Raw genomic sequence first — 26,457 nt, 5'->3', positions numbered from 1 at the left:
TTTGCTTTAAACCCTAATCTTAAACTAACTGCTGACCTGCATGAAGATTAAAACTTAACCACGATGACACTAATGTGATGTTCTGAAACAGTAGCTTTCCTTTCTTATCTTTATAATTTTGTTGTTTTTGATGCTTATAGTTTTACTTCACTCTTGTTTCATTTTTGCACTACTCTAGCAAAAGTTATGTAGACTTATTTGAAATTGGAAACAACAGAGGAAAATCTCTCTGATGAAAATTATAAATCTGCTTGTGCATGAATAATTTCCCTCACGAACCTGTTTTCCCTTTTTTTTTTCTTCAAATTTTAGTACAATTCTCTGTGGGTTTATTGAATGTTTATGTTTTGAAACATCATAAAACTGAGAATGTAGATCCGTTAAGGATGATTTTTTTTATATGTTTTGAATAGTACTTGTGAAATCTGATACATGTGTTTGGCTTGTTTTACCAAAATTCAAGCAAAACAAGTCAGTCATAAAATTGCAATAACGATCTTATTTAAACTCGGAAAAATCGAAGGAACTAAAGCAAATTATAATGACAGGTTACTTTACATTGCTCTAGTGAGTCATTTTTACCTAATTTTACTCAGAAAAGACAGTCAAAATTCTTAAGGATCTAACTGATAGATGTGATATGACAAAATAAGATACTATGATAATATAATAAGATCATTACTAGAAATTTTACATTAATTGGGAATATAATGAAATTATAGGATATAAGTGGATTATAATTTTTTCTCACTAGAATAGGCTAAAACCAAAATCCTTTTTTTAAATTTAATTAACTTTTTAATTTAAATAAAAAGTTTAGTTTTACCTTTTAATGCATCTGGGCCATCTCTCACTTCTTTTCGAAGTCATCGCAGTAAGACTCATTATGCAGTAGAATTAAGGCTTAATTACCTACTTAGTCTCCATGTTAGGAGGTAATTTTCTGTTTAGTACCCGGTTTTAAAAATGTAGGCATTTGGTACCTATGTTTTGAAATTTGTATCAATTCAATCCTATTCCGTTAACGGCGTTATAATTGATGCGAGAAATTAAGGACGTTAATGAAGATGCATTCAAACATTTGATAGCTATTCCACTCAGGCTATCATTAACGTCCTTAATTTCTCGCATCAATTATAACGCCATTAACTGGATAGGATTGAATTGATACAAATTTCAAAACATAGGAACCAAATGCCTACATTTTTAAAACTGTGTACTAAACAGAAAATTACCTCCTAACATGGGGACTAAGTAGGTAATTAAGCCTAGAATTAATGTTAATCCTACCAAATTTTATCAAGTTTCAATTTTGAACAAGATTTTATGCTGTGATGAAACTATAAATGTCACTGTTAATAAGGCAAAATGGGTCCATGTTTTTGTCAGAAAAAGAAAAAGGGAGAAAATAAGCAGTAGAAACAGAAACATAGAACCAGATCTAACACTGAAGCTCTAGGCATTAAATGGGTTTAAAAACCTTTTCTTTTTTTAATTTGTGATATGTGAAACCATGGAATCCTATGTCAAGTTTTCTACTTCTCTTTATTGGTTATTTCTCCTTGCACTTCCACAATTTTAACCTATACTTTTATAAAGTTTTATATTTTAGAATGTACACTTTATAATACCATTTTTTTTATATTTTGGATTATATATTTTGAAATATAAAATAAATAATGTATTTTAAATTATATTTTAAAATATAAATTTAGATTATAAATTATATAATTCAAAATATAACATTTTTGTAGAGTAAAGTTATAGAAGTACTGGGAAAATTTGCTTAGGATATTGCATACATTGGATTACATAAGGTTGCTCTTTGGAAGGAAGAAGAGAAGTTGATTTGGTTGAAAGTTTGTTCTGAAAAGTTTGTTGAGGAAGTTATTACATATATTTTGGAAAATTTATTGTGAAAATCCATCTCATAGAAGTTTATTCTAGAAAACATTTCATATGTTCATAGAATGCATTTTATATATTCTCAAAAACTTGTTTTAGACATCTTGTTGTCCTGGGAATTTATTCTGAAAATTTGAAAAAAAGCTTCTTCTAAAATATCTTCAAAACAGATAATCTGAAAGTCACATTTATGAATGATAAAATAATTATCTTAAAAATCAAATTATGGAGTTGCAAAAAGAAAAGGATTTGACTAAACTGTCTAAGATTCATAGAACAAAGGTCCAATCCAAGTATGTCCATATGATCCTTAATATATCTTCCAGCAGAAAATACTTCTAGAATTACTGTGCATTCTATTGTCTCTTTCTTTCACAAGATAAATGCCCAAAAATAGTTACATGGCAAAACAATCTTTTTTTCCTGTTTTTAGTCTTTAAATTTGAGGTGGATCTTTTCTGTGTAACTTATCTTGGTTGTTGGTGGTGAGGGTCGGAATCAGATTTTGTTGTTAAAGATTCATGTGTTTAAAGCAACATTAGGTACCCCTGGTTCTTGATAAAAAGGACGAATTTTGTTGTTATTTAAAAAATCATTTTAGATATGTTTGAATCTTTTATGTACCATCTACTACCAACTGCATTCGTAAACAATAATTTTTAGGTGTAATATTTTAGAAAATATGATTATTGAGTGTACAAAATAGTGTCACAAAACTCATCTTGAAAAATATTAAAAGTTAACCAAAGATATTTTTAGATATAACTAAAATAATACTTTTGTTATGGTATTTCTAAAAATACAATTTTTTATTTCAAGTTTGGCTAATGATATTATTAGGATCAAACCTCATATGAGATATTGATTTGCTTTGAAGTATATATATACTTCGTGACACTTTTATCCTTAAAAGACGTCTTAAAAGATAGAAGGATTAAATTGTTTTAGGCATCGACTACTAAGCGATGTGAGAGTATTGATCATTGTAGGAACATAAGCCTTTCAGCCAAGTTCCAAGAGGAAAGATTAGCCATTCCCAATGGAAGGCTTGAGAGACCAATGGTGGTGCTTGTAGGGGAGGTGGGTTAATCCCTACTTGTTACTGTGATGATATTGCAGTAATCAAAGTGGCCAGAACTACGAAGAATGCTGGGAGAAATTTTTGGTGTTGTCCTCATTACAAGGTTTGAAGTATACCCTTCTCAATTAATGTTTTCTTGACTTCACTTGATGCATTTGTTCATAGATTCCCTAACATGGTGAATAACAGGGTGTATCTTCAATTGGGAGTTGCTGTAACTTTTTCAAGTGGTGTTGTGAAGATAACGTTGATGAAAAAGATTGCACAATTCTGAAGAGAATAAGTGAGCTGGAAAATGCAGTGAAGGATTTGCAGAAAAGGATGAAGTTGTTAGTTGTAGCTTTGTGTGTGTGTATTGTGGTTGACCTTGTCATTTTCAAGTTGTGTTTAGGTTGATTTAGTTAGATCGTGAATTTGGGTGTTTGTTATAAGTTGGCTTAATACCTGTTATGTATTTGGATGCTTGAAAAAAGTGCGTTGACAATGCGAAGGTGTTTTGGTTGGTGTAACATCAGTTATGCAATGCAATGTAGAAAATGTTGGAATAAGTCCCCCATTTGGTTTAAAAATTCATTATATGAAGTTAAATTCAGTGGAGATTACTCGAATCAGTCCCCCATTTGGTTTAAAAATATTGAAATAGGTCAACCCAATAATGCATATGATGATGACTAATGGCACATATTACAAATCTAAGTACAAGCTTTGACCAAAACATGATGAAACCACTTTGATTCATTAAATAAAGGTAGTACATAATCCCTTCATTTCATGTAAAGACACATAATACCTCCAATACATCATACCTCCAATACATATCAGTTGACCAACATAAAAGACAATACATATCTGTCACCAAAGTAAAAGTCAATACATATAACTTCCAATTCATCTAAAAAGACAATACATGTTTGTGACCAAAGTAAAAGACAATACATATAACCTCCAATTCATCTAAAAAGACAATACATGTCTGTCACCAAAATAAAGACAGTACAGTACATAATAAAGCAATTCATCTATCTATCTATCTTTTCTTCTGACATTGAATTTTGTTGGACGGGATGATTGGGGACTTGGTGGCTGTGATGGTAGAGGGGTTGGGGAACTTGGAGGTGGCTGTGATGGTTGTGTTGTTTCTACTGATTGGGTTGTTTGTGCTGGCTGGGTTGCTTCTGGTGGCTGGGTTGCAACTGCTGACTGGGTTGCTTCTGCTGGTTGGGGCCGTAAAGGACGATTATTCTTGTTGTGCTTTCTCTGACGGCAAATGCTACACTTTTTCCTATGCCCTCCAACACGCATTTGAGTGTCATCCTTAGTTAAGTCCCATGCCTCCAACTTCCTTTTTTTCTTTGGCCTCCCAGGCAACTTCCTTATCACTGGTGGTAGTACATCATTGAAATTTGTGGTTTGCCATAGTTGGGGACCATTGAGTGGAAAAATTATGGACGCATACACCTCTTCATATGTGGATCTTCTAAAGCAAGTGGGTATAAAATTGTCTGGATCAACATTGGAGTAGTTCATTGCTGCAATTGCATGACAACATGGGATGTCACTAATCATCCACTTTCTGCAGCTACACTCTTTAGTGTCCAGGTCCACTGTGAACTTGTTCCCAACGGATGAAGTGTGCCTAACCTCAAAATCTTTCGTGCAGTCCAGCTGAAAGAAATGAAGCACATGAACAATATACGTAAATAACAAAATGTATATAGAAAGAAAAGATAACATTACCTTGGCAGCCAAAATCTTGACAAATTACATTCGTTCTGAAGTCTCTTCTTTATCTTTGGGCATATTGTGAAGTCCATAGATGCTACCTTGCTTCTGTTGGTGGCCCACCTTTTCATGAGATACACTCTGATATCCTCCATCATTGTGATAATTGGTTTTCCTCTTGCATGAATGAGAACACTGTTGAAAGCTTCAGTGATGTTGTTATCAAGGGTATCACACATTGGTTGACCTGTGAAGCGAGATCTTGACCAAAACCTGTTGCACAAAAGAATTCTCAAATGGGTTACAATGCATCTATGACACTAAAGTGTATATAATGGCTAATGCGTTACCTTGGGGGAATGCCTATGAGGTATTTATATGCTTCAACATTGACTTCTTTAATTTTCAGCATTTCTCTCTCCCAAGCCTGGGGATATGTGCTGGTTGCAACACTCCACATCAGATTTTTCAATACCTGCCCACCAAACCTTTTCCTAAAGTTTGCATAGAGGTGCCTTATCCAGTATCTTTATTCTGCCCGAGGCAGAAGCTCCTGGATAACTAAGACTAACCCCTACACAATTAAATTTAGTAATAAAACCATATCCTATACAAAAACATTAACTAAAAATGAATATAAGTAGTACATTATACCTTCTGCTTGTCTGACATCCATGTGCACCCTCCACATACTTCAATGCCCTCGAGGTCTTCAATTAACAATTGTAAAAACCATGTCCAGCTGTCTTTGTTCTCCACTTCTACTATTGCATAGGCAAGGGGTAGCATTTGATCGTTTGGGTCCCTACCAACAGCAGTCAGCAGCTCCCCCTTGTAAACACCTTTCAAAAAACATCAGTCTAAACATATAATGGGTCTACAACTCATGAAACTATCTTTACAAGCTTTGAGACAAACATACATTCTTTGAAAGATTGGGTCACCATTATGAGAGTTAACTTTAATCTGCACTGTTGACCCTGGATTACACCTCAACAACTCATGTCCATAGTCGTACACCCTTTTATACTATTCTTTGAAATCTCCTTCAACCTGTCTTGTGGCAATTAACTTTTCCCTTCTTGCTTTGGATATTGAAACATTTGTATTCCATTTTCTTAATGCCTTAGTACGAATATCATTCACCTTTAAACTAGGATTCTCAACTAAAGATCTATCTATTTCCTAACTTAACCACTTAACATTCATCAGTTTAATATTAAGTTGCCTACTACAACTATGAGTATCAATTATCTTCCTCAATTGCCAAATTTTTCGTGACGACAAATAACCACAATAAGCTAGCCATGGGCACTTACCTTGGCCACCCATGCATGTCACCCTTACCCTACGGTTATCATTTTTGATAAATTTTAGATCCCTCCCAGCATGAACAACATACCTTCTAATAGCATCCTTAAACTCTTCCCTATCAGTAAAACTAGTGTCCACTTCCCACTTGTAATCTGCCATGGACTTCTGCTTTGCATATTTTGAGAAAGGACCTACATATATTGTATCATCATTGTCATCCTCCTCACTTGCACTATTTTCAGGAGTTAAAAGCTTATCAGACTCCCAATCATCATTTGACAAACCCCTACATTGTTGGGTTTCTTTTTCACTGTCTTCATCCACATATTCATCACCACTTAGATCATCCATTCCTGCTTCATCATCACTGTCCACTTCCACTTCCACTTCTTCTTCACTATCAACCTCCCCTCCATCCTGAATGTCCACGTCAACTAGTTGTTCACTTTCGACCTCAATTTCATCCTCATTATCCATTTCCAATGCTTCTTCACTTACATCCTCAACTTCATCCTCATTCTCAACCTCCACTACAACCTCAACATCTTCTGCATCCTCATGCTCAACATCCTCATTATCCACTAAATCCTCCTTCTCAACCTCCAATGCATCGTCATGCTCAACATCCAGGCAATCCTCATTGTCAACATCCAGTAAATCCTCTTTCTGAACCTCCAATGCATCGTCATTCTCAACATCCCGTGCATCCTTATTGTCAACATCCACTGCATAGTCATTCTCAACCTCCACTGCACCCTCCACTACGTCTATAATTCCTTCTTCACCACCCTCAATATGTGCTTCTCCTCCCATGCCACTACCCTCACCACTCTCTACATAACCTTCACATAGGAAAAGAATCTCATTCTCATCATTTTCTAAGATAGTTGCTTCGTCCACCCCATACACAACATACAAGTTCACTTTCCCCAAGTACTTAGCCACATTCATCATGTTCATAGCTCCTTTATCATCATCAACCTTATGTAGAACATGTTGGACATTGTAATATAATTCTTCTACTTGCATGTAACCCATATGTTTAAGTGAACCTAATACTCCAAAATAACACCATTTATCGGGGTCTACGTCCCAATTAACTATCTCCCCGCCTATATAATTAAAGGGGACTTCTTTGATCAAGGTCCCACCATGGTGGACCACTACCCGAAACATGTCATCACACATCCCTACCCGAACCCTGCAAATGCAAATGGAAGACCACTAATTTCAGTTAAAGTAAGACCTATGGGACCACTATCATGCATCAAAACAAGACAACTTTTCACACAAAACAATTTCACCCATAGTTAAACCCCCTGAAACGCGACAACAATCAAAACATATCGAAAAACCTCAAGCACTTAAAATTATCAAATGTAAACCCTAACCTGATTTGCGGAATTCAATTTGCTCTGCAGATTTCAGCTTCAAGATCACCCAATTTAGAAGACAGCTCCTCCAAAATGCTTAACCCCAAATCGCGATTTCTGCAACCCAAACCCTAACTCAGAATTTTTTAATCACTGCCACGTGAACTTTAATCAAAATCACATGTTTACCCCTTATGCAGCCACGTTATGAACCTAAACAGCCACGTTGCACAGATCACTCCACGTTGTCAGCTGAATCGTTAAATATTTAACGTCGTCACCAAAAAGGATTTAATTGTCCACTTTTTTCACAAGTTGGGACCATATTGAACTTTTTAAAAACGGTACGACGGACTTGAACATTGCCCCTCTAAAGAGGGACCAAAAGAGGTATTAAGCCTAAAATATAATATATATGTTAGAAATCTAAGTGTGAGTCTAAGTCTCATGGACAAAAATAAGAAATTATAGCACCTTATAAAGGTGAAAGACCTATTAATGTATTGTCTTAATGTTTTGAGTAAAAAGTGGTGTCAATCTCTCGTATGGTTAGATTCATATCTCATGTGTTTTCCCTATATATATATATATATATATATATATATATATATATATATATATATATATATATATATATATATATATATATATATGAACATAAGACCAATTTTGAATTGAAATAGATGAAGGAAATAGTAGGAAATAAAAGTATTTAACATAATAATATGGAAGATGTGTGATTGGCAGCTGCCTTTCTTGTTTAGGAAATTGAAAATTAGCAAAGAGTGGAAGGTAGAAGCAAAATGATTAATGAGATTAGTTACCCAAATGGACAAAGATGAAACGTTAGAGAACAGTGCATGAATGTGGTGAATGATCACATCAGTCCCAATCTGTGGACCAAAAATTCTTGGAATCAAGCCGCAAGACAAGCACTTATCTTACTGCCACCAACGGACCATACAACCACTAATTCTAATCAGAGCAAACCCTTTTGGTCTCTCCTGGACCCTTTCAACTAACCATATCAAACACAAACATATATAATGGTTAAGACATCAACAACCAAGAAAGTTTAAGTATATTTCGATATACACTTAAATTAATACTAAAGATTATTTCTTTTTCTGTCGGTTACAAATTTTTTATCAATTTTATCTTTATATTTCATGAACAAATGTATAGTTTTTTTTACCTAAAGTTACGTTGTTAAACTGTTTATAATATATATTTGTCACATCATAAATTAATATATATGAGTGAAATTTAATTTGGCTTAAAAACTTTTTGGAACTGAAATAATAATTAAATATAGATTAATAAGTAAATAATTTTGAATAAATAAAATTAATAAAATAAATAGTAATAGTCAAATTTAAGTAAAAAACATAATTTTATAAATAAGATTTTTAAATTTTTATAAATTTATAAGTATATTTTAAAATTTAAAATTTATTTATAAACTATTATTTTTTGTTAAAGTTTAATAGAAAACTATATAGAATTATAATTTATTATAAAAATAATTATAAAAATGTAAATTTTTAAGATTTAGTATATTTATTTTATTTATTTAAAATTAAAATAAAAGCTTTTGAGGAAAACATAATCCAATATAATATTGTCTAAATTAACTTATAATATAAAATTGACTAATCCGATAAATTAAATACTAATATGCAAAAATTAAAAATATTAGACTTAAATTATTCCGTATTAATAGGGTTGGAATATTCATGCCTAGGTTGGGTCGCTCTGACTAGCTGTATATTCTGGTTGATGTGATTGGCTGATGAGACATGTCTGGTTTCCTCAGCAATTTCTCATCAATAATACTAAAAAATGTTAAATATTCTTTTATCCGACTGATTATATTTTTAATTTTATCTTATTATTTTAAACATTTACCATGTTTTTTAAGAAAAAAGTAACGTGTTATTTAATTTTTTTTATTGTTGTTAAATTGATGATCATACTAAAATAAATTGAAATCATTAAAAACAATAAAATAATCATCATGACAAAAACATTATTTAAACAAATTAAAATTATACAATAATCAAAAACCGTAAAAAGAATAAATTTATACTTTTTAAGAATATTTTAATCATTTAAAAGAGAAAAATTGAAGAGTAAAATAATAAATTGAATTTTATGTAAATTTATAGGATATGTGAGACGTATGCTACTTACTTGCAATAATTATAATACAACATAACTGTTACGAATGGACGTCTATTTTCACAACAATTTCTATTTTATACCACAAATTGCCATAATCGATTTGATGAATCGTGGTCTCGGATATAAATGCTGAGATACAAATGTACAACCGTTTTTATTTTATTTTTATGTATAATTTAAATTTATTCAATATGTTATTAGAAATAATTAATAAAAATGTGTTTAGTTAATTAAATAGAGTTGAAATTAAATTTAAAAAGCGAAATATATGAATATTTGTTCCACTAAATTTATTATTTATTCAATTTTTATATTATATTGATAATTTTTATTTTATTTTTGTATATTTAAATTTAATCTGCAAATTTATCTTCTAAATTCAGAATTTTTTTATTAGATTATTACCTTTTTAAATTCATATGAAAAAAAAATTCAACGTCCATTATATTACCTATTTACATATTTAATTAAAAAATTAATTTTTTTAGTATTAAATCTATTTCATAAATTAATTATTTTATAGTTAATATTTATTATTTATACTTTTTATATTAAAATTAAATAAAACATATATTAGACAAATAATTAATTTCTTTGATCATGTAAAATTATGTTTTAAAATTGATAATATATCTAGAACAGTGAGAATTAATTATGTTAATAATAAAAGTTTAAAATATAAATAAAAATTTTATAAAGAAGTTTTATTATTTAAAAATATATATGCTCTCTTCAATATTTTCTTAAAGCTCTTTTTTCTTTCTCTTTAAAATTTCTTACTTTCTGTTCATTTTTTTAAGATTGGAGACCATAGTAGGTTTCTTTGGGACGAGTTTATTAAAATCAACCAACCCGTTTCTTTGATAGGGTAAGTTGGTTTTTTGTCCCTTTCTTTCTTTGTTTATTTGTCTTCTGCATGTGACACTTTTTGGTCCGCATGTAGTGTTTATGTTCTCTTTGTTAGTCTCTACTGATCAATGATTAAAATTGTGTATTCTGATCGTGTTTGTATTGTTCATAGGAGCAATTTGAGTTTCATGTGTGTCTAAGGGTGTTTTAAGGGGTCATCAAGCTGTTTTGTTGTCTTTCATGTAAGGGAAGCTAGTTGTATTAGTGTGTGTGAGTTTGATAAATATGATATTGTTGGTATGTTGATTTAATTTGTTTGATGTGTATGCCTGAATTGAATTGTGTGGTTTAAGGATTGAATTGAGTTGCTTGATATCTGGACTTATGTGACCGACAGAACTGAAGAGTTGAGAAATTAAGTAACAAAAATAAATGAGAGTGGTTAAATGTGTCACTGAAAGTGTATTAGTATTATTTTAATATTTAAAAATAACATAATTATTATAAAAAAATTAAATCTATCAAAGTGTGAATATTCATTTCATCTTGAATGACTTCCACTCTAAGCAAAAGGTCTCATAACTTGATTATGTGAGCCGTCATGACTATTTGATCAATAGACCGATTGGTTCTTTTAGGATCACACTTGTCACTTCTCTTGTAGATTCAAAGTCTTATCAGGAACAAAGTTAGCCAACACGTGCGTTTTAATAGGCCAACATAGTTCATAAGAAATATATTTTGCCAATTTGACTAATCACTTCATCGTTCTTCCTACAAAGATCTTACTTTTGAAGTATTTGCTTAATAGGCAAGTTTATTCGAATAATGATGGCATGATACTATAAGTAAGATAGAAGACGATGTTGTTGTTAGGACTGCTAACACGACTCATTCCATCCTTTGTTAAGGGTTTTAGACCCTTGTAAGACTCAACTAACAATGTAAATAGGTCTTTGAGAACCATCCACTTCATGCACCAATATTGAAGTACCAGTCTAATTATGAATGACTTTTAACAAAACTAGGGATTGTTCCAAATAAGACTTTAGTTGTGAAAAAGTTTGTATGCATTGTATAGTTTATACAAATTTCCCCTCTTGCGTTACATTGGAAGTAAGAAAATCCTTTATTTCTTGCAATAAATGAAAACTAAAGGAGAGAGACAGGTTGGCCAATGAGCTATTGTACCCATTTCATATTAGTTGGGCTCATTATATTGATGATGGTAAAGTATTTCTTAGGGTTGGCTTTAATTCGTGTTGAGTCAACATAAAATCCAAAAATTTTCCCTTAAACACCAAAATCACGCTTTGACAACTTTAACTATAACTGGTGGTAAAAGCTTAAATCATTTATGTGTAGCTCATCGATTGCTGATTTAAACATCATGTAATCTTGGTAAGCTTCTACATTCCTTCCAAACATTGATTAAAGAATCTTATCCATCAACCTTTGATAGGTTGTTCAAGTGCTCTTCAAACTGAATGACTTTACTCGATAACAATAATTTGTCGCATTGATCGTGAATGTTTTCTTATCCTCATCTTAAGGATGCATCCTTATTTAATTATATCCAAAATAAGTGCCAATGAAAAAGATTTTGCTCCATAACACTATCGATAAGACAATTTATTGGAAGTGGATGTGAATCTTTCAAACAAACTTTATTTAAATTCATAAAATTTGTACATATCCTTCATTCTTCATAAGACTTTTTACCATGACAATGTTGACTAATCAAGTCAAATAATAAATTTACCTTATGAAGGTTTACAATTTGATTTTTTTTAACTATTGGAACATTGTTCAAATAAGTTCATGCTAGGCATCATTGCCATTCCATGAAGATTTTATTAAAAAAAAAAGAAAAAAAAAGAAAAACACAGGGGACCACACCAAACTTATGTTAAAATTACATAACATTTACAGGGAAAAAACTTATTATGAAAAAAAAAACCATGATTTCCTACAAGGAAATCATTCAACACATTGAGCTCCATATATCATGAAAAAGGAAACTTTCTCAACACATTAAACAATTTATCATTAGGCAATCCTCTCATATTTCAAGCTCCATTATTTGCAACAACCACCTTAGGAAAATAATGTTGTTGTATTTTTTGCGCAAATTGTTTTCTCTGCACCAGAAATAACATTGACATCTTGTTCTAATCGTCTACAATTAAATAGATCATGACCAATCATTTTATGATTTGAATAAAATAGAGACAATTTCTTAAATTCCTCATCAACAATAAATGTAAATCTAGTCTTTCCACCAAAATTTGTTTAAGCAAATCAAATTACAAATTAACATCAACCAAGACGTGCAAATAAATCTTGATACTTACTCTTGATATAATCATCTAAAGATAAAGATATACCACAATGTTATTGATAAAATCACTTTCGATTGCCAATACTCCAAAGAAAGGCCATGAATGAGAATCCAACTTTGATTTTTCGTGAATTTCATGGAAGCTAGGACAAAATCTTTTGTCCAAGAAAAAACATAAAGAATTCTAGGAGATAAAATTTAAGTTCCACCAGTCAAAACCCTTCACATGTCTTCTAAAGAATAAAAAATAAAATCATAAAATCCTTTACAAAGTGGAATTGTCTTCCATTGACTCAAATACTTCTAAGCCACATTATTTTTTTACAAATGTCTAAATGTGTAAGTGATTTATCCCCTTTTGTTAACAAAATATGTCCATGCAAATGATTTTTGCATTCTTCCATACCAACAAGATAATCTTCTTCAGAAATCTGCACATAAATCATATATCTCTTTATACAAGAAGAAGGTAATTGAAACAAAGGAAATATAATGTTTGAATGTTTAATATATTTTGTTTGCCAAATTATTTATGTTGACACTTTAATTTTCAACTACTATCTTTATAATAATGTTTGGTAAATTATATACACTTTTATTGTACAATTATAAAATACAAATTTAAATCAACCCATTTTGATTCTATTATAATAAATATATAAAATAAATTGGAAGAACAAGACATAATAAGTGAAACTAAATTACAAAATGTTTTGCACACTCGACAGACAGTTAATTAAATTGAGCTAATTTATTTTTAACATACCTGGCAAATCAACCTATGTAAACTAGGTTGCTTCAATAATCCTTTAACCATCACTTAAAAGGACTTGGTTGATAAAAATATAAAAGCAATTGAGGTTTGACAAGTGAAAAAGGTGGCATGAAATCTCTTTCTGAAATTTACACATAAAATAGTTATGGTTTTGAGTGGATGGTTTTTGTTCTTTTAATAATACATTTCAAATATATGTTGGAAATAGATTATCAAAATCGATAGTCCAATTTTAATCAATTTAAATTAATCTAATTAAATTCAAATCACATTATAATACTCTAAATTATTTATGAGATCACCATGTTTTATTAACGATAAACATATGTTGAAAAACTTGGTAAGATTTTTTTCTCTCAATTATGTATTTTTTTCATTCATAATAATCTAATCCACTAACTAACTTACTTATAAAGATGAAGTCCAATAATGACTTACATGATTAGTTAACTTTCCATTTGAATGACCTTAACCAATCACCATCTTAATTGGGTATATATAAGAGGACAAAATCTAGTGCTTCACTAGTGTTTGTGATTCACATGCCTCTCACATTGCATCATGCATCAAAATAAGAGTGACTCTGATTTATTTAACCTTCGTGAGTGGGCCATGTCAAGAAGTGAAAGAGATGTTATGCTGGCCCAAATGTAGTTTCTAACATATTTTTTAAACAATGTTATTATTGAATAAGTATCCAATTGTATTCCGTAAAAAGAAGAAAAGAAAAAACAATACTTGGATTGGATTGAATAAGTAAATACATATATACTCGTTACAATAATAAGAAGAATGTATTTGAAACAATATTATAACTTGTGTATTGAATAATGTATATGAAATAATATTATAACTTGTGTATTGAATAATACTAGATATATTTATAGAGTTTTAAATTTTATATTTAGTGTGATAAAAAGATACTCAAATAATATTAATAAAATAATAACTTTCTACATATAATAATTAATAAAATAACTATAATAACTTAACATATGATATATTGTTAATATATGAATATTTATACCAACAAATATATTTCATAATATCTTTCCATCATATTAGACAAGTAAAATTAATTAGTCATAGCATTAATTACTTAACATATTTATTGAGTTGCGTATATAAATATTAAATATTAACTTTGAATATTATTATGTTTTAAATAATAATAATAATAATAATAAATAACAATTATAGTAATAAACTATGTGAAGGGAGTAAGTAAATTATTTGCATATTATTATTCTTTGTTTTTGTTTGGATTCTACTACTCTCTTTCTTATTGAGTCAGATAATATTAAATATTAACTTTTAATATTATTATGTTTTAAATAATAATAATAATAATAAATAACAATTATAGTAATAAACTATGTGAAGGGAGTAAGTAAATTATTTTCAAATTATTATTCTTTGTTTTTGTTTGGGTTCTACTACTTTTTTTTTTAATTTATGACACTTTATCCTATTAATATTCTTTCACTTCTATTTATTTTTTCTTGTATTTTGTCTTAACGAAACTGTTAGGAAGTGTCCATTCTGAGTCAAAGGAAGATGATGACATTGAAAAAAAAGGAATTATTGTTTGTTTAGGAAGTCTCCATCCTTAGTCAAAGAGAGATGACGATGATCATCATTGTTACAAATGTGTGATAAAGTTATCCTCTCATCCATAATTTCAGCTACCTGTCTTCATAATTTCGATCTAAATTTCTTGTTTAACCACTAATTAAGATTTTGCTTGATTAACCCTTCTGTAAAGAAATAGAAACAAGAGAAAACTTCACATTTAAATATTGAATCCAGATTCTCTCTTACGTTCTTTAAATATGAGTTCTTTGTTATGTTCTTTAAATATTTTAGTACAGATTCATTATTAAGTTTTTCATATGTTATCTTCGTTGTGCATCTTCAAAATAAAATAACTTTGATATTTAGAAATATATTAAAAACATTTGTATATATCGATGTTAGTGTATTTTAAAGACGCATAAAAAGATAATATAAAAAATTTAAAAAGATAAGATTAAAAATATCTACAGATTTCTGTTAATTCACAACAATTATCCTATATTGCATGCATTTAACACAATGGTTTTTTATTAAGATTATATGCGTATTTTTTTTTTCAAATATTACCCTTTCTCCATTACTTGACTTTTGTCGTAGCATATATAGAATGTTCTCTGAAAATTAAACTGTATTAACAACCTTCTAAGGCACTTTAGATACCATTTCCTCCACCTTAGTTAGATAGAATCTTCTATCTATAAGATGCTATATATGTTCACTTTTGAAGATTTTATAAACTAGGTAAAAAAACACAATGGTTTTTAAAGTAAAAATAATAATAAAAATATTCATTTACTTTGATGTATAAAATATTTTTTTCTATGGATTAGGCATGAAGTATTTGCATAATGAAGTCTAAGGTTGGGGCAACTTCCTTGTCACTTTGGAAAAGAGAACATTATCATGAAATTTAGTCAATCAAACTTTATAGGAGTAGTAGCTTTCTAAACACATTCATCTGTCTAAATTTTCCAAATCATGTTGTGTAAGGTGCAATTTTCTTCAATTAGTTATGACTTTCCTTTTAGTTATGCACATTCTATAGTAGGGCAAGGAAAAATGTTTTACAACTTGCCAACTTTCTTTATTGCTCTTCACTAGTATGAATTGAACTAGCCAGCTAGATGTGTTTACTTTTTAAGATAATGTTTCATGCATAAAAAAAAATGTTTAACAAAATTAAACATTTAATGAATTGAAGATTTAAAAAGTATATTTACATAAAATAAGCCATGAAGACAACATAGTGATATTTTGTTTTTTTTTTAACAGTGTATGGTGATTTTGAAAATAGTGTATATATCATATCCTCTTGAGAATATAAATAACTCAAATATTATATATCTGTCTATGAGGATTACAACAACATGCTTATTAATCTCATAATTATACATCACTTTCACTTTCTTTCTTTTTTTTTCGGAAAAAAAATTATAAATTTAAAAATAAGTTAACCTTGTCAATAAGAAAAATCTACTTCAAAGCATGTTGGAAATAAGAAAGTGTTTGCTACTATTAATATTTCTAGTTACTAATACAACAGACAACTATGTTATGATATTAGTGAATGAATTTGATTTTGACTACCTAGTTACTTATTAATATAGTATAGATATCTTTATATATATATATATATATATATATATATATATATATATATATATATATATATATATGAAAACACATATAATTTAACTCATATACAAACCTAAGAATAAAATGTATGTCTTTAAGAATTTTTCATTTTAAAAAGTACAAGCCTATGCATATCGTTTTGGTAGTTGTTAATTTAACCTAAATCATTAAATAGATTCAACTATATTTAAAACTCATTTATTAAAGATTTTTCTCTGAAACATCATTGTTGTAAATTGTTGTAATTGTGATTTGTGTAATGTATATTATATATCAATAGAAGATCTATTTGTGCGAAAAGAAAATTCAAAATTTTATACAACCTTTTTAGAGTATTTTTGACCCAAAAGGAAGAAGCTAGGGGTAAAAGAAGAAGAGAAGATAATAAAAGCAAATAATAGTATAAATATGATATGTGAATATAATAATTATAATATTAGGAGTAGTAGAGTGAGTCAATTCAGTACATATGGATTGATTTGTTACAAATTAAGTTAAAAAGGAGAATGTTTTGATTCACTTTTTCTTGATTAGAAATTTTGTAACTCAACTTGACTTATCATAAGTTCGTGAACTAATCAGTTGACAAAAATATTTTATTTTTGTAATTTATTTTAAATATTTATTGTAGTACAATGAAAGTAGATTGATTTAATTTATTTTTTATAATAGTGGAATCAAAATGTTCACCAAATTTTTTTAAATATTATTATAAAGATAGTAGTTGAAAATTAAAATATCAACGTATATGATTTGGTAAAAGAAATAATTGAACTTCGACTGGTTAAATAGTGATGGTACATCATCTTTCAAGGCTCAATTTTTGATACATCATCACATTATTTGGTCCTATTAAGAACTCTTTAAGTTATGACGGTCCGTCATCTTTCAAGATTCAATTTTTGAACCATTCACTAATTTCTTGACTTTAGGTTTTTGCCTTCACTCACTTTCTTCTTCTAGTGTGACTATTAATAGTGTCATCAAACTCAACAAATACATAAATATGTTATTTTTTATAATTATAAAATAGGTCTTTTTAAAGATAAAAGAAGACAATAAACTATTATCATACCTAATGTATATGTTGATTGTATCACAATTGAATAAGAGGTATTAATGAGCTTGAGCTTTTGATATGAATTTCAATGAAAATTGTAAGATAACAGAGAAAAAGGAGAAAGAGAACCAGAGAACAAAGAAGAAAAGAATTGTATTGAGGAAAAATTGAATTGAAAAAATAAAAACAACAAGGTAAAGGTATATATACAGGAAGTAAAAAGGCTTCCTAGACCGAACGTCCTAAAAGGGAACGATCGATACAAAGAAGGCAAACGGAAACAACAAAGGAAAAGGAACGAACGACAGAGCAAAGGACGAGCGTTCCTGTCGAGCAGCGAGAGCGACAGTCACGATGTCGAGCGAACCTGTCGAGCGGAACGAACGACAGGCACGATGTCACGAGGACGAGCGTTCCTGTCGACCAGTGAGAGCGACAGTCACGATGTCGAGCGACCCTGTCGAGCGGAACGAATGACAGGCACGATGTCACGAGGACGAGCGTTCCTGTCGACCAATGAGAGCGACAGTCACGATGTCGAGCGACCCTGTCGAGCAGAACGAACGACAGGCACGATGACGATCGTTCCTGTCGAGCGATAAGACGAGCGACAATAACCAGATAAGGACGAACGACGAGCGGCAACAATCAGATGATGACGAACGACCATAATAACTCTATCATCCCCCCTCAAGATGAACATGAATGTTATGCATGTTTAGCTTGGAAGTAACCATATTGAAAGGAGAAGGATAAAGAGATTTAGTGAAAACATCTGCAACTTGACTGGTAGAGGAAACATGCAGAAGTTTGATGAGACCATCTTGAAGCTTTTGTCGAGTGACATGACAGTCTATATCAATATGCTTTGTTCGTTCATGAAAGGTGGGATTCTTGGCAATGTGAATGGCAGAGTTGTTGTCACAGTAAACAGAATAAGGTGTCGGGCACGATATATGCAAATCTTGTAAAAGATATTGCAGCCATTGTAATTCACAGGTTAATGAAGCCAAAGACCTGTATTCAGCTTCAGAAGAAGATTTTGAAACTGTTGTTTGTTTCTTTGATTTCCAGGAGATAAGAGCAGTGCCAAGAAAAACGCAAAAACCAGAAATAGATCTTCTAGTGGTAGCACAGGTAGCCCAATCAGAGTCAGAATATGCGTGAATGCGGAAGGAATTATTAGCAGCATATAAAAGACCAGAACCGGGAGCATTCTTTAAATATCTAATAATTCTCATGGCTTGTTGCATGTGAGGTTGGCGAGGAGTGGAGATAAACTGACTGAGTTGTTGAACAGCAAAGGTAATGTCGGGCCGTGTATGAGTGAGATAAAGAAGACGACCAATGAGACGGCGATAAGAAAAAGGATCAGTAAGAAGAGTGCCTTCATCAGCATGAAGTTTGATGGAAGGATCAGCAGGAGTAGAAGCAGGTTTACAACCTAACATACCAGCTTCAGAGATTAATTCAAGACAATATTTTCTTTGATTAATACATATCCCAGCTTGAGATCTAGCAATTTCAAAACCCAGAAAAAATTTGAGATCTCCAAGATTTTTGATGTGAAACTTGTTGTTTAGATGATCTTTGACATTGGTGATTTCAAATAGGTTATTTCCAGAAAGAAGTATATCATCAACGTATACCAAAAGAACAGTGATAGCAGTAGGAGAATGTTTGATAAAAAGAGAGTGGTCAGCAGTGCTTTGTTTAAAACCAAGAGAAACCAACTCATATGTGAGTTTATGATTCCAGTTCCTGCTTGCTTGTTTTAAACCATAAAGAGACTTGTTAAGTTTGCAGACAAGATTGGGAGCAGAAGAACGAAGACCAGGAGGAGGCCTCATGTATATCTCTTCAGATAAATCACCATGAAGAAAAGCGTTGTCGACATCCAATTGATGGAGAAACCATTTATTGATGGCAGCAAGAGCAAGAACGAGCCGAACAGTAGTGATTTTAACAACAGGTGAAAAAGTTTCATAGTAATCCAATCCTTCAGTTTGAGTGAAGCCTCTTGCCACTAAACGAGCTTTATATCTATCAATAGAGCCATCCGGTTTGTGTTTAATACGATATACCCAACGACAACTGATAGGTTTCTTTCCAATAGGAAGATTAACCAAAGTCCATGTCTGATTTCTTTCAAGGGCAGCAAGTTCAGAATTCATAGCCTGTTGCCAACATTCAAACTTGCTAGCTTCTTTAAAAGAAGAAGGTTCAACTTGAGCAGAAATATTATGACAAAAAGAAGTGTGGTTAGAGGAACATTTATTATAAGAAAGAAACAAATGCATGGGATATGGGGTAGTATGAATTGGTTGAATAGCAGAAGTGATACCACAGTAATAGTCATCTAGATATGTAGGTCGAGTTTTATTTCTAAGAGAGATTCGTTGTTCAACAGTAGGAGTAATGATATTATCAGTGGGGTGAGGAATGTTACAAGGAGAATGATTTGGAGCAGTGGAAAAAGTAGAACAGTAGGAAAATCAAAGAGAATAACATCAGAATTATCATCATTTGTAGGAGAAGAAGGGGAAGTATAACAATTTTTATAGGGAAAAATATGTTCATGAAAAATCACATTTCGAGAAACGATAATTGAGTGTGAATACAGATCATACAGAACAAACCCTTTGGTTCCAGATTTATACCCAAGAAAAATACATTTATTGCTCCTGGAATCAAGTTTTGTACGTCCTGCAGTGGCAGAGCTGGAGTAAGATAAACAGCCAAAAACTTTTAGATTTGAAAAATCAGGTTTGATGGAATAAACTAATTCATAAGGAGATTGATTATGAAGAAAAGGTGTTGGAAGTCTATTAATGATGTGAATGGCAAGTTTGACAGCATAAGACCAGAAAATATTAGGAACTTTAGATTGAAAAAGTAAAGAACGACAAACATTAAGAATATGTTGATGCTTCCTTTCAACAATGCCATTTTGTTGAGGAGTAGCAACACAAGAGGTTTCATGAAAAATACCTTTAGTAGAGTAAAAGTCATTAAGAAAAAATTCTTTGCCATTGTCAGACCTTAGAATTTTAAGTTTACATGAAAACTGATTTTCAGTTAAGAGAATAAAGTTTGGAAGTAAGTTTTTAACATCAGATTTTTGTTTTAAAAGAAGGATCCATGTAAAACGGCTATAGTCATCAACTATAGTTAAAAAATATTTGTATCCATCAATAGAAGAAATAGAGAGGGGACCCCAAATATCAACATGAATTAGGTGAAAGAAACAAGAAGATTTAGTTTTGCTAACAGAAAATTGAAGACGTTTTTGTTTAGCAAAAGCACAGGCGTCACAAGCATCAAAAGATTGAAAGGAAATATCAGTATATTGAGATGCTAAAATTTGAAGAACTTTATTTGAAGGATGTCCAAGTTTCATATGCCACAAATTACAGGAATTATTAGAACTGTTATGAAAGGCAGAATGAGAAATATTCAATTCAGAAGTAGTTGTGATATTATTACTAAGAAGATAAAAAAGGCCCTTGTATTTCTTAGCTACTCCAATCGTCTGGTAAGTATCCATCTGCACAATGAGACAGCTATCTTGATGAAAAACAATGAAGAAATTATTTGAATGTAATAATTTTGAAATAGAAATAAGATGAACAGAGAAGTTAGGAACAAAAAGAGTATTATGTAAAATCAAATTGCCTAAATTTACAGTGCCAGAAAATTCAGCAGTAACAAAACTATGATTTGGTAAACGTATAGAAATAGGAGTAATGGGATGCAAGGAATGAAAAAGAAATTTAGAAGAACATATATGATCAGTAGCGCCACTATCATAATCCAAGAAGAAATATTAAATGAAGAAAAAGAACCTGATGACTGTGGAGTGCATTGATTAACACTGGCCTCCTTAGTAGTAGGAGATTGAGATTGTTTCAACAAACTAAGAATGGCGTTATACTGATCTTGAGAAAAAGTGTATTGAGGTTGAGTTTTATCAGCAGAAGAATCATCATTAGAATTATCAGTAGAGGTGTGTGAATCACCATTAGTCATGTTGGCAGAAGAATTGGAGATAGCTAAATAGGTTTGATGACGTTTATAACCTTGAGGAAGACCATATTTGAACCAGCAATTATCAGAAGTATGATTAGTTCTTTTGCAATGATCACAGTACTTAGAACGACCACCAAATTTAATATTACGTCCTCGTCCACGACCAGAAAAAGTACCAGAACGATCAGTTTTATAAGGTTTGTGTTGAGGATCGTAAGAATTGAAATTGGCCATAGAATCTTGTGGAGTTTGTGAGGACGAATTATGAAATTCACGTTCTTGTTGAAGAATCAAAGAAAAGGTTTTGGTAAGATTTGGCATGGGTTCCATTAGCATGATTTGAGAACGTACAGAAGAGAATTCATCATTTAACCCACGGAGAAACTTGATTACAGAATCATCATTACGATCTTGTTGAATCTTGATTAACAATCCACAATTGCAGGGAGAATGGCAGGTACATACAAGAATGGTTTGATATAGAGAAAGCTCTTTCCAAATTATTTGAAGACGAGTATAATATTGAGATACAGTGGAATCACCTTGTTTGCAAGAATGAATGGCTTCTTGAAGATCAGCAATACGAAACTTGTCACCATGAGAAAACGTTGAAGAAGATCAATCCAGATTTCATAGGCAGATTCCATCCACATAACAGATTGTTTAATAGGGAGCGTCATGGATCGTGTCAGCCATGAAATCACCATCTTGTTACAACGCTTCCAGGCTTCGTGAAGAATATCATCATCAGCAGGGCAAGGAAAAGTGCCAAGAATGAATTTTTCTTTATTCTTGGTTTCCAGAGCAACGAGCATATCATGGCGCCATTGTTGATAGTTGTTATCAGAAAGAAGAGGAGTAACAAGAATAAGAGCGGGATTCTCACCGGGATGCAGAAACAGAGGGTTGGCAGGGTTGGAAAGATGATCAGTGATAGAATTGGAGAAAGCCATGAGAAAAGTATTTGTCTACTGATACCATGTAAGATAACAGAGAAAAAGGAGAAAGAGAACCAGAGAACAAAGAAGAAAAGAATTGTATTGAGGAAAAATTGAATTGAAAAAATAAAAACAACAAGGTAAAGGTATATATACAGGAAGTAAAAAGGCTTCCTAGACCGAACGTCCTAAAAGGGAACGATCGATACAAAGAAGGCAAACGGAAACAACAAAGGAAAAGGAACGAACGACAGAGCAAAGGACGAGCGTTCCTGTCGAGCAGCGAGAGCGACAGTCACGATGTCGAGCGAACCTGTCGAGCGGAACGAACGACAGGCACGATGTCATGAGGACGAGCGTTCCTGTCGACCAGTGAGAGCGACAGTCACGATGTCGAGCGACCCTGTCGAGCGGAACGAATGACAGGCACGATGTCACGAGGACGAGCGTTCCTGTCGACCAGTGAGAGCGACAGTCACGATGTCGAGCGACCCTGTCGAGCAGAACGAACGACAGGCACGATGACGATCGTTCCTGTCGAGCGATAAGACGAGCGACAATAACCAGATAAGGACGAACGACGAGCAGCAACAATCAGATGATGACGAACGACCATAATAACTCTATCAAAAATGGTTTACCATTTCTTTCTAGACGACCAAGAGTTTAAAAATAATCACCTGAGCTATGTCACGTAAATAATTATGGTCATAATTGTGATCTTCTCTATTTAGGCTTGTCTTTACACCTTCATGCAAATATCTTGAGCAAAAAGTCAAAATTTCTCCTATCAAATACCCTTCAATAATTGAACCTTCTAGACAAGCTTTGTTATGACCATGACTCTTTAGTCTATTTAAATATCTTTTAATGGGATACATTCATTGAAATTGAACGAAACCACTTAATCTCACTTCATTTTGAACGATTATGTAAGAAAAAAAACTAGGTGGAAAAATCATATCTTGTTGACAAAGATTTTGTATTACTTTAGCTTCAAGTAATCCATATCTCGCAATTGTATAGCCTTTTGACATATAGAGTGAAAGAATAATCCAAATCAAATCAAAGTGTTGACCACTATATTAGGCGTAACGCTTCATATTTCTATGGATAGTAAGTAATGCAACCTGAAATAAGGATCATGACTCTTGTAGGATAGACTCTAACCAGGCTCTAATATACCATGTTAAGAAGTGGACTTTAGAGACATATTAGAATTTATCCTAACAATATTTGTTGTTTCTTAGGCATATTGTTTCACCCGCTATCGAGTTACTATCGAGATGTATATACTTCGATGTCAGGAGAGTGTTGGAATTTTTATATCAACTAGATATAAAGCCAATTTAAAATATATAAGTAGATACAAACCTCACCTTACAAGCCCATTTTGTTGGATAATAAAGTCCACCCTTAATAATAATTACCCTTTTCATGTCATTAAACCATATGGCAATTGGTTGAGTAATATTTTTAGATGAATAATATCACGAAATACTATTTCTAAAAATAAGACTTATTCTTAGATTTTTATTGTCACAATTTTATTATCAACTTTAGTTATGAACATAATATATTCTTAGATCTTTATTGTCACGATTTTATTATCAACTTTAGTTATGAACATAATATATGAGACATTGTTGGAATGAAGAATCTTCTAAATCTTACATGGGTGTATACATTAATTTCCAACTATTTTCTACAACATATAAAATCTAAAATGATATAATTAGTTATGACAACAATAAATTTATTTTAATACATAAACTTCTAGTTTATGATAACATGTCTTTCAATTGTACCAATACATACATATAAGATAGATTAATTCGTCTGGTGCATATTTTTTTATTGAAAAATATAAATATATTATAATTTTCCTTTATTATTTGTTTCAATATGATATTCATTTATGAATATCTTTGAAATTTAATAAATTCTATTAAAATTAGGAAAATAATTTTATTGTTCAACATAATACCGATAATAGTATAGTAGCACTTTGTAAGCCTTTCACTTTTTATTTCCAGTGATAGAAATAATATTAATGTTTACTTTTTGCAACATTTCCAAATAAGAGAAGAGTTGATTATTTTAAGAATGGTAGAGATTATTACATTATAACAAGACACCCCGTATTTATTTTTTGTATTTTTATTCTTTCTTTTATGTTTTTTTGTTATTAATGAATTGGTGTAAGTGATAACATTCATTCTTCATAAAAGAAGAAGAAGTATATAAATCAATGTTAGAAAAAAAAATGTGTAATATATATATATATATATATATATATATATATATATATATATATATATATATATATATATATATATATTAAACCTTGCTTTATTAAAAACCTGAAACTCTCTATTAAACATAAACAAACATGCACATTATGATTTAAATGCATATTATAAGAAAAATAAGTATTATTTAGTACTCCCATTACCAATAATGTAATTAAGACATCCATTAACAAAAAAAAAAAATCAACAATATAAAAAAGAGTAGTATCATATGACTATAATCAAAATTACAAAACTTCATAAACAAAATATGTTTCTATATTTTCCTCTTTATTTTAAAGTTGTTTTTAGAAGAGTTGAACACGATATTTTATCACCACAACTTGCTTTTTCTTTTCCTTTTTTTCACATTTCTGTCCACTTTGAATGAAAAGAAGTATTCTTGAAAATTCCTTTTTGACCATTTCCACAGTCATAAATTTTAGTGAGACCACGATCGCGACCGTGAAAATTTTCGGATGTTTCTACCTCACCACATGTTCATTCTTGTTAATTCTTTAGTCTTATATTGCTCGAACTTCTTTCTATATCATAATATTAAAATCACAAATTCAAGATTTGACATGTTAATTGTTTTTCTGGATTGGGAAGAGAGATAAGGATGAATATCGCGCAATACTTTTATATGAAAGAACTTTTATTTTGCTGTAGATAACCGATTGGTGTGAAGGAATTGATCTCCAGAGTTAGAATTAGTATAAAGTAGTTTAATTATGAAAAAATGTTCTGTACTTTGAAATTAAATCTTTAGAATTTAAAAAAATTTAATAAATTAATTTATTTCTGAGTGGTCATGAATCTTAACCACTTATCAATAACAATTACTGTATTAGTTGTGTTCAACTGCTGTCGTGATCGGTTGACTACAAAATCCTTTTTCGTACTTCGACAATTCAGTCTATTCGACTCAGCACAGTCATACCCAATCGATCGACTCTCATCCTCGATAACAATAACTAAAAAATGTTAATTAAAATTACATTAAGAATACTAATATATATATATATATATATTATATTATATATTATATATTATATATTATAATATGTATGAACTTAGAAAAATAAAATAAAAAATGTAAAAAAACGGTTGAAAAGATGTAACAAATAATACGGCGTTTTGATGCCTATGCATATATAAAATTAAAGATCACAATCAAATAACTAAACATGCGTAACTATTTATCACTGTAAAGTAAACCGTTGGTGTTTCTAAAGAAAAATATATCAAAGTTTTTAGTAGATACTAAAATAATAATAAATCATGGTTGTTGAATATGTACAGACATAAATTTATCTTTCGACTAATCACGAATATTCTAAAATTTATTATTATGAGCTAAATATGGGAAGCTTTAAATAACA

At 30.8% G+C, this 26,457-nt stretch overlaps 1 protein-coding gene across 1 annotated transcript; it reads right to left on the bottom strand.

The window, feature by feature from the left end:
* Nucleotides 1–21,329: 21,329 nt before the first annotated feature.
* Nucleotides 21,330–22,796, bottom strand: LOC148200348 (uncharacterized). Its single transcript, XM_088112912.1, has 3 exons — nt 22,386–22,796; nt 21,660–22,263; nt 21,330–21,361 (listed from the first exon to the last, which is right to left on the bottom strand). Exons 1-3 carry the CDS (start codon nt 22,794–22,796, stop codon nt 21,330–21,332), a joined length of 1,047 nt encoding a protein of 348 aa, XP_087969038.1.
* Between the last annotated feature and the right edge of the window lie 3,661 nt (nt 22,797–26,457).

This window comes from Vigna umbellata, chromosome 4 (assembly GCF_029865625.1).
Source record: "Vigna umbellata cultivar VRB3 chromosome 4, Vumbellata_1.0, whole genome shotgun sequence".
NCBI classification, from domain to species: domain Eukaryota; kingdom Viridiplantae; phylum Streptophyta; class Magnoliopsida; order Fabales; family Fabaceae; genus Vigna; species Vigna umbellata.
Note: the sequence above shows the minus strand (reverse complement) of the source record. Positions and strands in the feature narration are given on the sequence as shown.

Coding starts and splice junctions, on each gene's coding strand:
- LOC148200348 (XM_088112912.1), bottom strand. CDS start 22,796: ATGGCTTTCTCCAATTCTATCACTGATCATCTTTCCAACCCTGCCAAC. Junction 22,264..22,385: donor CATTCATTCTTGCAAACAAG/GTGATTCCACTG, acceptor TTGTTAATCAAG/ATTCAACAAGATCGTAATGA. Junction 21,362..21,659: donor ATGCACTCCACAGTCATCAG/GTTCTTTTTCTT, acceptor CTCATTGTGCAG/ATGGATACTTACCAGACGAT.